The sequence below is a fragment of the Pelodiscus sinensis genome, chromosome 5 (assembly GCF_052426305.1).
Source record: "Pelodiscus sinensis isolate ZL-2025 chromosome 5, ASM5242630v1, whole genome shotgun sequence".
NCBI classification, from domain to species: Eukaryota; Metazoa; Chordata; order Testudines; family Trionychidae; genus Pelodiscus; species Pelodiscus sinensis.
The window spans coordinates 114,557,628-114,573,851 of NC_143056.1; the positions used below are offsets into that span (position 1 = coordinate 114,557,628).

General features: G+C 43.9%; 1 protein-coding gene across 4 annotated transcripts in view; it reads right to left on the minus strand.

Moving 5' to 3' along the window:
* Positions 1 to 16,224, minus strand: part of PTPN5 (protein tyrosine phosphatase non-receptor type 5) — a 164,158-nt gene that overhangs the window by 28,593 nt on the left and 119,341 nt on the right. For all 4 annotated transcript variants that reach the window (XM_075928115.2, XM_075928116.2, XM_075928117.2 and 1 more), the window contains 4 exons: positions 12,648 to 12,837; positions 8,283 to 8,367; positions 1,489 to 1,568; positions 771 to 908 (listed from right to left, as the gene is read on the minus strand). In XM_075928115.2, the coding sequence (XP_075784230.1) occupies positions 771 to 908; positions 1,489 to 1,568; positions 8,283 to 8,367; positions 12,648 to 12,837 (493 nt within the window). The remainder of the gene's footprint in view (positions 1 to 770; positions 909 to 1,488; positions 1,569 to 8,282; positions 8,368 to 12,647; positions 12,838 to 16,224) is intronic.

Below are 16,224 nucleotides of genomic sequence, written 5' to 3' on the forward strand. Positions count from 1 at the left end.
ATAACTAACATCATAACACGACAGAGTACTGGCTGTGTCTAGACTGCATCCCTTTTTCGTAAAAGGGATGCAAATTAGACATATCGCAATTGCAAATGAAGCGGGGATTTAAATCTCCCCCGCTTCATTAGCATAAAAATGGCTGCCACTTTTTTCCGGCTCAGAGCTTTGCCGGAAAAAAGCGCCAGTCTAGACGCAGATCTTTCGGAAAATAAAGCCTTTTCTGAAAGATCCCTTATCCCTCTTAAAATAAGGGATAAAGGATCTTTCGGAAAAGGCTTTATCTTCCAAAAGATCCGCGTCTAGACTGACGCTTTTTTCCGGCAAAGCTCCGAGCCGGAAAAAAGTGGCAGCCATTTTTATGCTAATGAAGCGGGGAGATTTAAATCCCCGCTTCATTTGCAATTGCGATATGTCTAATCTGCATCACTTTTACAAAAAAGGGATGCAGTCTAGACACAGCCAGTATGTTTAATGAAGCAGGGACTGCTTCATGGAAAATGGTTGCAGAAAATAACCCAAAATACATAGGGTCCGAACTTCTTTATCCAGTGTTACTCTACTGTTTATCGGTATTGACATAAAAAAATCAATAGGGCTTGAACTTCGTGGGGCATTGCTTTTGAAACCTTCAGAGGTGACTTCAAAAAGTTAACTGCAATGCACTGTAAACTTTGGTCCCTGAACCAATTCATTTATTTCCATGAGCATGGCACCTGTGCCTAAAATACACAGAAGATTGAGACACAGCTCATATGTAATATCATTACCTCATTCATCTCTTCTATATTGGTAATCATGACAATGATAGGAGAACGCTCTTGCCACACCATTCTCCAGAAATCACTGACAGTATTAACTATGGGTCCCTGAGTAGCAATATATACCTTTTCCTCTTCTCCATAGCCCTGCCAACAAAGCAACAACAGATAATTATCAAACGGTACACACGCACATCCCTGGACACTTCAATCTTTATACAGGGAAAGCTCTCATTGACTGCAATGGGATTACTGCCTGAGTAAAGACTGCAGTATCCGGTCAACAGTTACTAATTGAAGAGATATTACGCTCACTCCCTCTCTCGCGCATTCACACACACATACATACAACCAAGGTAGAAGGTGCCACTTCAGCTTGTACAAGCAGCAGGCAGTACTGTGCAAATGGGATTGATTCATGCTACAACCACCTGGTGGTAACTCTGGGTCAAATCTTGCAGGCATAATTCGCATGGACTTTGCTGGGATTTCTGCTTGCATCCAATCAGAGAGTCGGAGAATTTCATGTAAAAAATGGCAAATATCTTACTTTTATTGGACCAGAACCTTTACAGTTGCACTCTGAGGTTCTGTTTCCAATAATATAAAAACAAGAGAGAAAAAGAAAAAACAAGATGGTCTTTAGAAGCCAATTGACAGTATGATTGTTTTTAAACGATCAGTTGCTAACAATCTATGCAGATACATTGGACTGCTGAGCTCTTACCCTGATGTAGTTAGCATTGATATATGAGCTAAGAGGATCGTCCTGGTCAGTTGACGTAAGGCACACTCTGCTGTGAGGATCTACAATGTGTAAAGAGATAGCTAATAGTTATCAGTAAAGAAAAGAAAAGATTTTTAAGATCACTTTCTAATCTTTAGTAATACAGCTAATTACTCAGACATAATCATTAGTAGTCACAACATATACCTGTGATGCTCTAAAGAGGGTGCTAGCAAGTCTCTGGTTGCAATGTGTGCCTATATCGCTGCATTTACTTTCAGTGAGCCACTCACTGGAGAGCCTCATTTGGCGAGAATTAAAATAGAACTAAAGCACTAACCCCAGAATATCAACAGATATTTGTGTGCAACAAAACTATCTTACTAAATTAATAGGACTGTTGTAAGTAGACTGCAAGAGCATCTGAATGATTCTTGGTGTCTGACTGTGTTGTCTGTTCCACTGCAAGCCGAGAGAGACTAAACTCCATGGAATGTAAGCAAGCACTCCAGTTATTGTAATTTGGGTTTAACATAAAAATAAAATTGATGCATAAGTACTATTGAGCAAATAGTGTTATCGATTGGTGACTTCAGTGAGGCTGTCTGTCTCAATAAGAGCTGAGTAAAAACTATTAGCACCTCAAGATTTAGCCCATTCAGTTTATAAACGCTATCCCTCACCCTATTTTTTGGGCTTAAATTAAGGCCTTGTCTACACAGAAGAATTGCACCATTTTCACTATGTTGGTTTAGTTAAAGCTATGCAATGCCCCCTAGACTGTATGTAGTTACATAGATATATCCCAGGGCTTTCTACACAGAAGTCGCTACAGCAGCACCCTCCAGAGATGCTGCTACAGCTCTTCAGGAGAGCCCCTCTTGTCAACATGTGCAATCCACCTGTTGGATTCTAAGCTGTCTAAGCTGACAGCAAAATTCCCCCATAAACGTAGCTGTCCATCCCAGGAACTGGACTGGTTTAACTGGATTTGTCACACGCCGAACTTATATAAACCTAATTTCCTAGTGTAGACCTAGCCTTAGTAATTGAGGAATAAGCCGTAGCAACATAAGCACTTTTATACCACTGTAACTGAATCCACACCAAGAGTTATACTAGTAGGAGTCTTTAAAAATAACAGTCTTTCACGTAAACAGTTCAAAACTAATGTGCAGACCACACCTACGTTGATAGTATCCCTTAAAATATCGTCATACGTCACAAAGAAGCAAAACAAGGTTAGTTCTTTTTCTGCAGTTTTTTCTAACAGTGTTTTGAGTGAGGATGTTAAATTGCAGTTATCTATCTAATTGTGAAGTTTATACAATTTGTTTCGACTACACAACTAGTCAATAAGGATCGTTCTGCAGTGCTGCAGTGGGAGTAGCTCCAGGAGCCAGCATGAGCTGGGACTGAGCAGTCCCGGCTTTGTGCCAGCTCTGGGAGTCACCTGCACTGCAGCTCTGCATTTTAAATGTAGTAAGAGGGGGTGCAGAGTCTGGGAGGGAGTTGTGACCTTGAAGAAGTGGGGAGAGGGGATACCGAGGATTGGGATGATAGCCTGGGGCAGGTAGTTGGGGGGAAAGAGGGGGTAGGGTGCCAGAGGCAGGCTCTGGATGGAAGGCCCTTACCTAGTCGGCTCCCAGTCAGCAGCCTGCAGGAACCTGAGACAGGCTCCCTGCATGTGTGTGTGTGTGGGGTGGGGGGAGTGAATGGGTGGGGTTGCTTCATGTGGTTCTGCTCCGGCACAGGGAGGGAAGAAGGGAGAGAGGGAGGAGGCTTCATTTTCTGCCTCTGTCTTCGGCAAAATTTCTCAGCTCCCACTGGCCCAACTGGCCAATTGGAACTTGGGGATTTTGCTAGAGGAGTGGGGACAGGACTCAAATCTTTCTTCTCCCTGCTCAGCTTGCAGAGCAATTAGCAGCCTGCTGTTTAAAGCAGCTGCACGTTAGTAAGGTAGTAAGGTGCCCGCTAGGCACCTCTTGGCCACCCCTGCTCCCTGGTAGGTTACACTGCCTTCCTTACAGAAACACTTCTTGAAAAGTCTTACAAAATGTAATAAGGAGTGAATGCAATATGGCTCTATACAATTAAACAAGATTGCTTAGAAATTTTGCTTAGATCTAGAAAAATTGTAAGAGAATTATAATTTTTTTTAAAAGATTTTCATATATGGAGTTCCAGAGCAAGGATATAATTGTCTATTATATTATGCAAGACCAAAAAAAAAACAAAAAAACCCCAACCAAACAAATGTAGAAAAATCATCATTTTCTATTACATTTTGTGGGACTTTTCCATGAAGGAAGAGGTTTCAAATTTTCTGTCAGCATGCAGATTTAAGTTTGTGAAACATCCAAATTAATCTGAGTAGCTTGGCACATATCCAAATACCAAAAACACCCTCACCCCTTAAAAAGATTTCCCCAAACTATCTTCACCACCATCAGCACCAAATTGGGAATCTGCAAAAAGAAATTTGCTACAAAAGAAATATAAATTAACCAAATTAGAGCCTATTATCATGTCTCTCACTAACAATTAACTATAGGGTTGCATGTAAACTAATGATTATGCTAAGTGCCTGCTTACCTTTCAATGATAACCAGCACAAATACTTCTGGAGTACACAGCTGGGTTGAGAATTTTAGGCTTTTGTTTGTTCTTTTATTTTCGAGATATACTTTTTGCTTTCAATGTCACTTTTATAATCAAGTGCCTCTGCTTCCTACTGTAGACTGGAGGTCATATTTCACTGAAGCTATGTCTAGACTGTAGAGTTTTTTCACAAAAACTCACGGAGCGTCCACACCTCAAGCACATTTTTGCGCAAATAAATCGACAGACTGGAGGGGTTTTTGTGCAAGAGTTATTCCTCTTTCTACAAAGAGTAACTCCTTTTTGCTCAAGAACTTTTGTGCAAAAAGGTGTGTGTGGACAGGGAACTGCCACTTTTTGCACAAAAAACTCCTATAAAAAAAGCACTGGTGGCCATTCTATGAATAAGCTATCAGTGCTTTCTTTCGAGAGAGCGTCCATGCTGTCTGGATACTCTCTTGTGCAAAAGCTCATCACTTTTTCGATGCGCTTTTGCAGTGTGGATGCTTTTTACAGAACTTCTTGCGCAAGAAGCCTGTAGTGTAGACATAGCCTGAGTCTCCTCTGGCAAACAGATTAGGGCTACAGCATAGGTTTTGCTCTGTAATCAGCTGTTCAGTCCATAATTGCTTGGTGCAAGCCAACAGTTATGAAGACCCTTGTGGCACAGGCAGCACAGGCTGCGTTCATTCATTCTGGAAACTATAAAATCAGGAGATACACATAGTCGTGAACACACTGGCCTCCTCGTCAGCCCACCCACATCATACCTCCAACACTCTCACTTCCATGGTATTAGGGAGAGAAAGGCCAAAGAGAAGTTTTATGCTGGGAAGGGAGAATACAATAGCCTCTCCCCACACTTATGCTGGCTGCGACACAGCCAGCTCCCCGCACCTATGCTGGTCCTGGGTGTGTTCCACGGAGAGGAACAGAGAGAGGGCAGGACTGTAATAATTCCAGTAGCAGTGATGATGGTGTGTCCATTGGTGGTTTCCCATGTGGCTGCCTCTCATCATCATCAAAAAACTGGCTCTGGGATATTAGGTTTCACAGCTATGGATGGTTTTGAAATCCTTGATTTTTACTAGGGATGTAAGCAACTAGTCAAGTAGTCACTCAACTAGTCACTTCTTCCCCCGCTCCCCTTGCTGCCTCTATCAGAGGCAACAAGGGGGGGAGCTGGTGCTGGGGGGAGCCAGCTTAAAAGCCCATTCCCCACAACATCATTTCCGCGGGGAAGCAGAGGCACAGCGGGAGACCGGGTGACAGTCGGGAATCAGCTGTCCCAGCTCATGCCCGGTCCCAGAAGCTGTGCTTCTGCTTTTGAAACATAGCAAGAGCCACGGGCTACATTTCAAAAGCAGAGGCATAGCTTCTGGGATGGGGCGCGAGCTGGGTCAGCTGAATACTGGCTCACCCCAGCCTCCTGGCTGCGCCTCCACCTCCCCTGTTTGGGCTCCCCGCTGTGCCTCTGCCTTTGAAATGTAGCAAGAGACATGGGCCCCCCTTCCCCTTTATCAACTAATCAAGTAGTCGATGGAAATTCCACCGACTACTTGATTAGCTGATTAATCAAAATTTAACTTCCCTCATTTTTACTCCAGTCAGTGGAAAAGTCTGATTTCCTCTGGATATATTCCTTGTTAGCATTTGTAGTCAGTCTAGAGTGGGAGCCATTCTTCCCATCTGAATGGCTCACAGCAATGGACATGAGTATTACCAGATTTTGTAAGACTGAGGTGGAGCTGGCATCAAGGAATGATGGTATTTGAAGAATGGACCAAGTCATTACTGAATGCACAGAGGAAAACCTAACAGACCTCGATTAAGAGCTGTGAGACAAGATTTTAAAAAGTGGCAAGTAATTTTGTGTTCTTCCATTTCTGAGTGTCCAACTTAAGACACGATAACAAAATTAAATCTTCAAAAAAGTGCTGGGCAATGCCCTTTGAAAATCAGGCTCCTTTAAGGTATATGAGTTTGGGTGCCCAAACGGAGGCATTCAGAGTCACTAGTCAGTTTTGAAAACCTTCACTGTAACATCCAAATGTAACTTCCAGCTGGATAGAAATGATAATGCACCCAATTGTTAGCATGTGTGGTAGACCCAGGGCAGCTGGCTACAATAGTTTGCTGGAGGACAGGCATAGTGGGAGCTGGGTGCAGCACCATAATTAGGTATTTTTGCACTGGGGGACAAAATATTAATTGCGCGCCCCCTCTCCTTAGGTTGGCATGCGTTGCGCTCTTTACTTCTGCAACTTATTATTTTTACTTATTGAGTCTTTGCAATCCTGATGAAGATGCGCCCAGGGTAAGCGCCTTACTTGCCCCACCCTTGTTATGGCCCTGGCTGGGTGAATGGTTTTCTGTTTCCTGAGTGAACTGCCAGAGACTGCTACCATGTAATCAATGAATTAATTAAGAGTTTGCCTGAAGCAGCAGGCTAATCCGGCAACTCAGGCCAGTTAAGGCCTGCTGTACTTCTTGAAAAGGTTTCCCATCAGGGAAAGGAGGGGGAAGGAGAAGAGTGAAGGACTGAGGGGAGGAAGTGCGTTGCTGGAGAGCTGAGTATTGAGAAAGGAAAAAGTGTTTGTGCTGAAGCAGGAAAGATTTACTCGGATACCAGGGAGAAGGCACTAAGGGAGCATTTGGGGAAGTGGCCCAGGGAAAAGGCTGCTGTATTGGGGCTAGAGGAAAAACTCCATCAGTTGCTGCTAGCTAGGGTCCCTGGGCCAGAACCCAGAGTAGTGGGCGGGCCCGGGTTCCCCCCAACCCTCCGCATACCACTAAAAGTCTGCTTCTGCAAAGGGAGGCCAGGATTATGGAGGAGTTTTCCCACCTCCAATCCTTTACCTTTGCCAACGATAAGAATGGCTCAGTAAGCTGTAACCCTGGTCTCTAGAAAAGATAAGAGGCAGCGTGAAGGGCCACAGTGAGCCTCTGAGGCGTATCATAACTGCGTAGAAGTGCAGAACCCATGGGGCATAGCTGGAGCTTTGCTACATATGTCTTAGGACAAAGGTTCTGAAAAGTTTGACCGAGTGTTTTTAACACTTCTGGTTCCAGCTGGAAATTGCAAACCATCTCTAGGAGGGCTATCTACATGGGATTTCTGACCAAGACTGCAAGTTGGAGATTTCAGGAGAAAACCTATTCTTGACAGATTTCCTGTTCAGTTTTGTAGACTAAAGTGATTTGCATAGCTGATCAGATTCTAACTTCTGGATGCTTATGTGAGCCTAACTAGTTCTCTGAACCATTTGAGCTTCCCAAACAAAGCTGCAAAGGAGCTTGATGGCACCGTCTATTTGACAATGGCTTGGCGAAAAGAGAAGCATCTGTCAAAACATTAATATTCAGACACGACATCTTATAATTGGCTCACTTTCCAAACTAGCTTTAAGTGTGACAGAGGGGAAAAATGATAATGGCTGTAAAAATCAATCCAAGCAAAATGTTTCTCAGAATTTCCATTCTTGGCTATAGGTAATAATGCAAGATACATTTTTAAAAGAAAGATGTATTATATATTCATAATGAGACTAAACCAAACTCTGAGGCCCTTATTCAATTTTCACTTGCAGCCTGATCCAGAGACATGCCAAGCACATTAGGCCTAATCCATCACACTATGCTATAAGTGTGAATCTTGACATTGACTTTAAGATTCATTCTTAATGAACCCTTGCCTTCATTAAGAATCCAGTCGGAGTTGAGGAGGTCAGTACCTTTTCCAATTAAGCTTATGACTGAAGTAGTCCTACTGGCTTCAAAGAAAGCACGTGAGTAGTAAAATACTGCCCAGCATAAGTAAGGGTGCCATTAAACAGGAGTTTACCAGAGAAAATAAAGTACAATTTCAATAAAAGCATCCAAGACTTGGGGCAAAAGTTTCAAAAGCATGGAGGTAATTTAGGAACTAATTCAAAAGAGCTTATTTTCAAAAGTGACACAGGAGCTTAAATCTTTTTAGCTTTCAATAGGACTTAAATGTTTAAGTCTCTAATGAAAATGGGGGCTTTAGAAAACATTAGACTTGCTCAATGTTAGCTACAGTCTAACAGACGCCTCTTGGAGAGGATTTATGAAAGGCATTCCATCAAAAGCAAGAAACTCAACAAAGACAAGATACAGAGACTTCACTACATATTGCTTCACTGAATTGCAGACTTATAAGTTTAGCTTACTTGGGAGAATTGTTTTGTAGCGATTCTTCCGCACTAATCCTGGAATATCATATTCCTTTGGATCAACAAAATTCATTGGGATTTCCTGTTGGAAGAGAAATATATTAGAATATATTAATAGATTCACAGGGGGAAAATAACCCATTACGTCTTGACTGTGGAGGAGTAGCGGAGATGAAGTCAATTGAGACATATGGTATAGTACTTGAAGCAATTTACCACCAAAGCATGACTGATGGCTTCCGTTTTGTGTCAATGGTGTTCTTTTTTGAAATCATGAATATAAAACCCTCTGGATGACTAATGCCATGAATGGTGCACAGTATGTCACTATTTCAGCTCTTAATATTATTAGGATTGTATTGTGACTTGAGGCATAGATGTAAGCCAAGGATGGTGCGTAAGCTGTAACACTCCAGGAAGCACAGTACTTCAGACACACCCCTCTGAATCACAATTCCTCCTTTTCTTCCTCCTTGTTCCGTTTCGGGGTAGTAATTTGCTGCTGGCCTGTATCTGCAAATTACTACACCCTCCATAACAGCTCAGCTGCCTTGGCCGGTTAGTATGGGCTTGAGGGAGGGGGTGGAGACAGGAACCATGGGGGTTTGCCCTTCCCATCCACCTTCTCTGGGAGGGGAAACAGCAAGTAGTCATTGTGTATGCACCTATCTCTCCTACAAAACTAGACTTACTCCCTTACACAGGTGTGCAGGCCAAGTCACTAGTCCTTAGAGCAGGGGTGGGCAATTTTTTTTTGGGGGGGGGCTACTCTAAGATTTTGTAAAGTGTTCAAGTGCTGCATTTTTCTATGGAGGAGGTGCGGGCTCTAGGGTGGAGGCTGGGTGCAGAAGGGCACACGGGGAAAGGGACTGCGGTGCAGGAAATGGTGTGAGGTCTGAAAGGGTGTTTGGGTGAAGGAGGGGGTTGTGACCTGGGTCAGGAGATGGGAGTGTAGGGTCAGAGAGGGAGTGGGGGTGCAGAAGAGGATTCTGGCCTGGAAGAGGGTTGTAGGATGGGTTCTGGGGGGAGGAGGAGGAGGGAGTTGTGACCGGGGTGCAGAGGGTTTGGAAGGTGACTTGGGGAGGGAGTTGGGGTGTAGGAGAGGCAAGGGTGGCAGAAGCAGGCTCTGGCTTGGAGGTGCTTATCTAAGCACCCCCCAAGGCAGGCCAGGCTCCCTGCCTGCCACAGCTCCAGCCCATTGAAAATGCAGCTTACTCCCTCCACGGGGCTCTCAGCTCTTGGAGGAGGAAAGGTTTGCGCCACCCCCATCCCCAGGCCAATCTCTCAGCTCCCATTGGCTGGCTGTTTCTGGCCAATAGGAGCTGAGGATTGGTCTGGGGGATGGGGAGATCACATGAAGCCGTCCCCTCCCTCCAGAATAGAGAGTCACTGGGAGCAGCCCTGTGTTCAAACAGCAGCTGCTGCATGCCTGAGGGTCCTGATGGGTGTCCGCGGGCTGGATCTGGTGGCTTGGTGGGCTGAATCTGGCCCGGGAGAGAGATCTTGCCTACCCTGGCCTTAAAGAGTAAGTTCTTCAGGGCAGGGCACTGATCCTGTGGGCTCTACCATGATATAAATATTACATAAAAATAGTAACTTCTTAAAGGATCCTTAACAGGGCTATTTCGTTTTCAGAACTAGTCAAGGGGAGAAGTAACAGGTGAATTAGCTATGGGTTAACGATCCTTTCACATCTACAGTACAGAGTTCAAATCTCAGAGCTCAGGTTGGTATCATTAGGAGCCATCTGATTGCTCTTCGGGGGCTACAGCATGTTAAATTAGTCGATCAATTCATAGTGGATGCACTACCACATCAAGCAGCCTCAGGAGAAAGACCAAGGACTGAATGTGACCACAGAGGGTGAACTCCACCCACACCCTGATTTTGTCCCTTCAGAAATGGAGGGAGGCAGGGAGGCTGACCCTGCTCTGGCTCTGCCTGTGTTTACTGTGTTTTGTGGGTAAACAAAAGGCAAAAGATGGGTAAAATTAACCCTGAGTTTGCTCTTTCAGATGCTCTCAGCCCTCCTCTTACCCAAATATATGGGGGGAAAAAACCCCACAATAGTAATCTTCCACTTTAGCAAGTACCCAATTAAAAAACAAAATACATCACAAGAATTAGGGTGACCAGATGTCCCAATTTCATAGGGACAACCCTGATATTTGGGGTTTGTCTTATAAAGGTGCCTATTACCCTGCATTCCCATTCTGATTTTTCACCCTTGCTATCTGACCACCCCTCCCAGGCTGGGACAGGAGACTCATGTATACACGGAATCGCGAGTAGTGATTCCGCGATTTGTGAGAGTCTCCTCTATTGCCATATGGGAAAGGTATAAGGCACTTTCATACCAGCACAATTACATCCATATCAAGGGTTGTAATGGTATAAACTATATTGGTTAAAAAAAAAATAAAGCACCCCTTTTACCCACAGGCTACGTCTACACTGGCCCCTTTTCCGGAAGGGGCATGTAAATTTCACGAGTCGTCGTAGGGAAATCCGCGGGGGATTTAAATATCCCCCGCGGCATTTAAATAAAAATGTCCGCCGCTTTTTTCCGGCTTTTAAAAAAGCCGGAAAAGAGCGTCTAGACTGGCCCCGATCCTCCGGAAAAAGTGCCCTTTTCCGGAGGGTCTTATTCCTACTTCAAAGTAGGGCACTTTTTCCGGAGGATTGGGGCCAGTCTAGACGCTCTTTTCCGCTTTTTAAAAGCCGGAAAAAAGCGGCGGACATTTTTATTTAAATGCCGCAGGGGATATTTAAATCCCCCGCGGATTTCCCTACGACGACTCGTGAAATTTACATGCCCCTTCCGGAAGAGGGGCCAGTGTAGACGTAGCCACATAGTTTTTATATGGGTTTAACTACTTGAAGACCAGCTTTCAATAGTGACAAACGTGCCCATCCCCCCAGGGTAATGTTCTAACTGGTCCCAAGGAATCAGTAATGAATCACAAAGCAGGATTGGGCTGATGCTTTTCCTTTGAAAGATACTTTGTCTGCCTCATGTTTTCTTTAGCCTATTGCTTTGGGTCTTTTCAGGTGGCCCAATCTTCCGGTCTTTAATCAGCTTTTCCTCAGCGCTTGTCCAAAAAGGAAAAGTGAGACTGAAGGAAAACTGAGTAATCCATGAGTAAGAACCCCTAGGATCTGGCCTTCTGTTTGGAAACTGTGCCCCAAAAAGTCTCCTCTGCCTCTGCTTGTGAAAGGGAAGAAAACACAGCAGTTGCAGTTGGGGGGGAATGGAAAGGGACTGTTCTGAGGTGTAGTTTCACTGTTTTCTCTGCTCCACAAAAGGCCCTCCATGGATTCTCTGTCAGGTTAGGAAGCGGCTGGGTTTTGGGGACAGAAGCTGTGGCAGGCATCCTCCTCCTGTCACTCTGCTGGGATTCCATACTTTAGAGAATGGAGACCGGGTCAGTACGAACTCAGGTGGTCCCCACTTGTGTGCTCTAAAAGACCCTGGCATGAAAAGAGGCCTGAAGTAGGCTGTGGGTGAAGTAGACAAAGATCCTCTATTGCTTAACATGCAGCATGGTCATTTTCACTCACTGCAAAGTGGGCAAAATACTCTGCTGAATCAGAATTCTCCACTCATTCATACTTGTAGTATCCTTTTGCACTCACTTTGCCCAGGTACAAATTCCAAGTTGCACAACAGTGGAGAATGGAGCAGTTAGGACAGAAGCTGGGAGAAAGTGAAAAGCCACTGTGCTAACTGCAATTAAACATAGGGTACGTCTAGACTACAGGCTTCTGTCGACAAAGAGCATCTAGACTACATTGAGTTCTGTCGACAAAGCAAGCTGCTTTGTCGACATGGCAGTGTAGACGCAAAGGACAGTTTAGATGCAATAATGCCTTCTGTCGACAGAACTCTGTCGACAAAAGGAGTTATTCCTCGTAAAATGAGGTTTACCAGTGTCGACAAAACTGCTGAGTTCTGCCGACGTTATGTCGACAGAAGTCAGCAGTAGTGTAGACGCAGGTTTAGTTTTGTCGACAAAAGTCCACTTTTGTCGACAAAACCCTGTAGTCTAGACACACCTATAGCTAGCCTTGTTACAAAGCGGTGTAAAAATCCAAATCTTACTTCCTTGCTTGAGCTGTGTATTTCATGCTGGTATTTCCACCAAAAGCAGTGTTAGAATGCTTTCCCCCAAACCAAAAGTGGATACATGAAGTCAGGGAAAGAGACTTCAGATTCATACTGTCAACTGAAAAAGCAGCTAATATCTAATGAACATTTTTCTAAGTGGATGACAAGGATAGTGACAGTGCCAGGAGGAGGCAATGTCCCATTTTTCAGATGCCACAACCTCTTCTTTCAACTTGAGAAGTCAAAATACTCACAAAAAACTCTGCCTGGAGTATGAAAGGGTCTAATGCTTTCTCGTGAAGTTCCTCTGCAGTAAGAATGTTTGACGCAGTCTGTAGGTACTCTCGGGCCGACTGTTCTCTTGGTGACATGACGTAGCCGAAGCCTTGCTCGGAACAGCCTGGTGTACACATGTCCAGTGTGAGTGAAACATTTGAACCTCTCCTGCAAAACACAGCCCCAAGTGAAGACATCAGCTATGAAGGCTACGTGGAACACTCTGCAGTAATTAAAATATGACTTTCGATCCTTTGAGACAATGGCACTTCTGATGGTTCACTGAAGATTTTGTAACTCTCAGAGCTTGTCTACACTAGAAACAACTGACTTGATGCTGACAACAGGTATCAGCAATGGGCACAGCTGACTCAGTACGAGGACAGTTTAGCAGTAGGCATACACAAATGTTCAGCACTGGTTTGCCATGTTTGTTGCTGACTCCCAGTGGTCTGTTTTTCTACTGTAGCCAATATCTCATGCAACTAGTCGGAATATGGCGTGGAGAAAGTGAATAAGGAAAAGTTATTTATTTGTTCCCGTAACATAAGAACTGGGGGCCACCAAATGAAATTAGTAGGTAGCAGGTTCAAAACAAACAAAAGGAAGTATTTCTTCACACAATGCACAGTCAACCTGTGCAACCCCTTGCCAGAGGATGTTGTGAAGACAAGGACCTTACCAGGGTTCAAAAAAGAGGTACCGGTAGATAAATTCATGGAGGACAGGTCCATCAATGGCTATTAACCAGGATGGGTTGGAATGGTGTCTCTGGTCTCTGTTTGTCAGAAGCTGGGAATGGGCAAGAGGTGTGGGATCATTTGATGATTCCATGTTCTGCTTATTCCCTCTGGGGGCACCTAACACTGGCCACTGTCAGAAGACAGGATACTGGGCTAGATGGGCCTTTGGTCTGACCCAGTATGGCTGTTCTTATGTTCTTAATATCACTGATGTAAAGTGAAGGCATTGATAGACCCAGGCCAACATTTGGAAAACTTGAATGCCTAAAATAAGGCACCACTACCCATACTTAGCCACTTGAATAGAAGTGACTTGGCTCTCAAAGATGTGGAGCAGGAAAATCCAGGGATGCTGCAGGACCTCTACAAACCACACTAAATTTATTTTAGGTAGCTATGCATGTGGTGAGCCCCCTGATTTTAGGCACACAATTAAAATTTTTGGCCATAATTTTTGTTACACCTCTTACTCATGTTAAATTGCACTTTATCATTAAACCACTTTATTTCAGAGGCACAGCAGGAAGGAAAATGTGTTATTCAACATGAGTTAGGGTAGGAAAATCTGCTCTATTATGATGGATCATCTTTCTGCTTGGAAAGCTTTTCTTTCTGCTAAAATATCAACAACTGCTAAAAGGAGAAATAACCTCAAGCCCCAGAAGGTTAACAATAACGATAAATACATAAGTGCCATGAGTGTAGGAATGACTGTAATTTATACAGGTTGTTCAAGTAACAGAACGATAGAGTCAAAATGTTGAAATTGCTTTAAGATGTAGTGACATTGAGAGATAAGGGTTATCACCTCCCCTAAACATATGGATGTTGGTGACTGAAGGGATACAAATCTAAAATCAATTTTAAAAAGCGTCACAAAGTGCTGCCAAGTTCATGTGTCACATTCAACAGTAAAATCCAAATGCAACTTCTAGATCTGTGTTAAAAAAATAATGCAACAGGCTCATTATAAGACCAAGTTGTAATGCTTTGTACAACTATGCAGCAGACTTATGTTTGCTTTCCCCTTCCGTGGAATTTGGAGTTACTATGAAGGCATATTCCTTAGCCCCTGGAAACACTGTCTGTGTGTGCGTGCACATGCACACACGCACATGTTTGTGCATATGCACCCTCAAGGCTAATTAAGGAATGGCGCTGATAGTCTCTAAAAGAAGTCATGCCCAACCCTCGGTCAGGACAGCAGCCATGACACAAATTCATAGGAGAATGGTCTTGGCTGAGACACAGAACAGAGGCCCTAATCAATTACTGCCATTGAGTATTTAATGGTACTTTTCAAAAGAGTTTGGTATGTTTTCCCATATTCTGCTCCAATCCAATTCACAAAATTATGTTTTGTCTAATTACATTCTCTCCTGCTGCTTCAGGCAGATATAGGATTCTCTTCGCTTCCCACCTTTCAGTACTGTGCAGCACTGCCGTAAACTGCAAAATAGCTGTCCCAGGTCAACCCAGATGTGGCTGTAGTCCAGTGACAGCTGAAGTGACTCAGTTCTCTCAGGATGAGAAGAGGCTATGTAAATATATTAATATTCCTTCAGGGATGGAGTAGTGTTGCTTCCCTATCTCAAGAACTAGTATTTAGTGCCATATGACCATAGCTCCTTGGGTTCTTTTCTCCAGCATAAATGGCTCAGGAAGGACAAGGATGGAAGTATTTTGAGAAGTTGGGAGGAGGGGTGGAGAGATGATTTAACAAAATAGTATGAAAACTAACACTAAACAAATGCTTCCTGTGACTGCTCCTTGCTACAGTATAATCCTCAGTTGAAACAGAAATTTGCCTTCCCACGATATATTTATGTAGGGAATAAAAGGTTATTTTACATCCCCAAGTGTACAGATTTCTCTTAGCAAAAGGATTTCAGTTAGTCACTTCCTTCCTTCTCAACTGACAGTTTTATTACTGTTGCAAAATCTACACTGACACTAGCTACTTCTACTAAACCGAACTAATTTGTATGTTCCACACTGGCTAGTTGGCCCCTGACAAAGAAGCAGCAATGAGTCTTTATACAGGAAAGCTGGAACAATTTGTATAGTAGGGGTGCTGAGAGCCATTGAATGAAACCATCAAGCCAGTGTATGATGGAAACCCCTTCAAGTTAGGGGGTGTGGTAGAACACCCGGTGCCAGCAGCTATGTTTTTATGAGTAAGTATGGAAAGTAACTGGGGAAAGCAGAATGCATAAGTGACCACTCTGTTATTTCACAGGCTAAACCTGCTCCTACTCTAAAAATGGCAAAGGGATCATTGATTTGGGTAGGGTAGGGAAGGAGTTGTGCACTTAGGTCACTGGAATGTCACACTATAGAGCAAAACAACCACAGGAGTTTGATGGCACATACAGCAAACAATGCAACAAAACCATTAAACGACAAGGGCAAAAACTACTCTAAACTCAGACAGGCGCTCCCCTAGATGGGACTTCCATCTTCAGGCTCCTTCATCTGTTTGACTGGCACAATTGGTGGGAAAAATGAGGAGAGACAAAGAGGTATGGGCAGTGAAAAAACTGAGAAAACGCAGGCTTCTGAGGGCTGCAGTCCACTCTGAGATGAAGCGAAAGAGACAAGATTTTAGCTCAACCTCAGCTGCAGTGAACAGAAATGCTGACTTTGGTGTATTTCAGTGTAGCCCCATTTCTTTCGTACATGTGCACTTAGTCTGTAGAATATCAGAATGAAACAAATAATCCCGGGGATGAAAGCCTCAGACATAATTCGGGCCAACTGAATGCTCAAAAAACTCCTCCAGACTCAAACCCCAGGTTCTTGTCTGGCACAT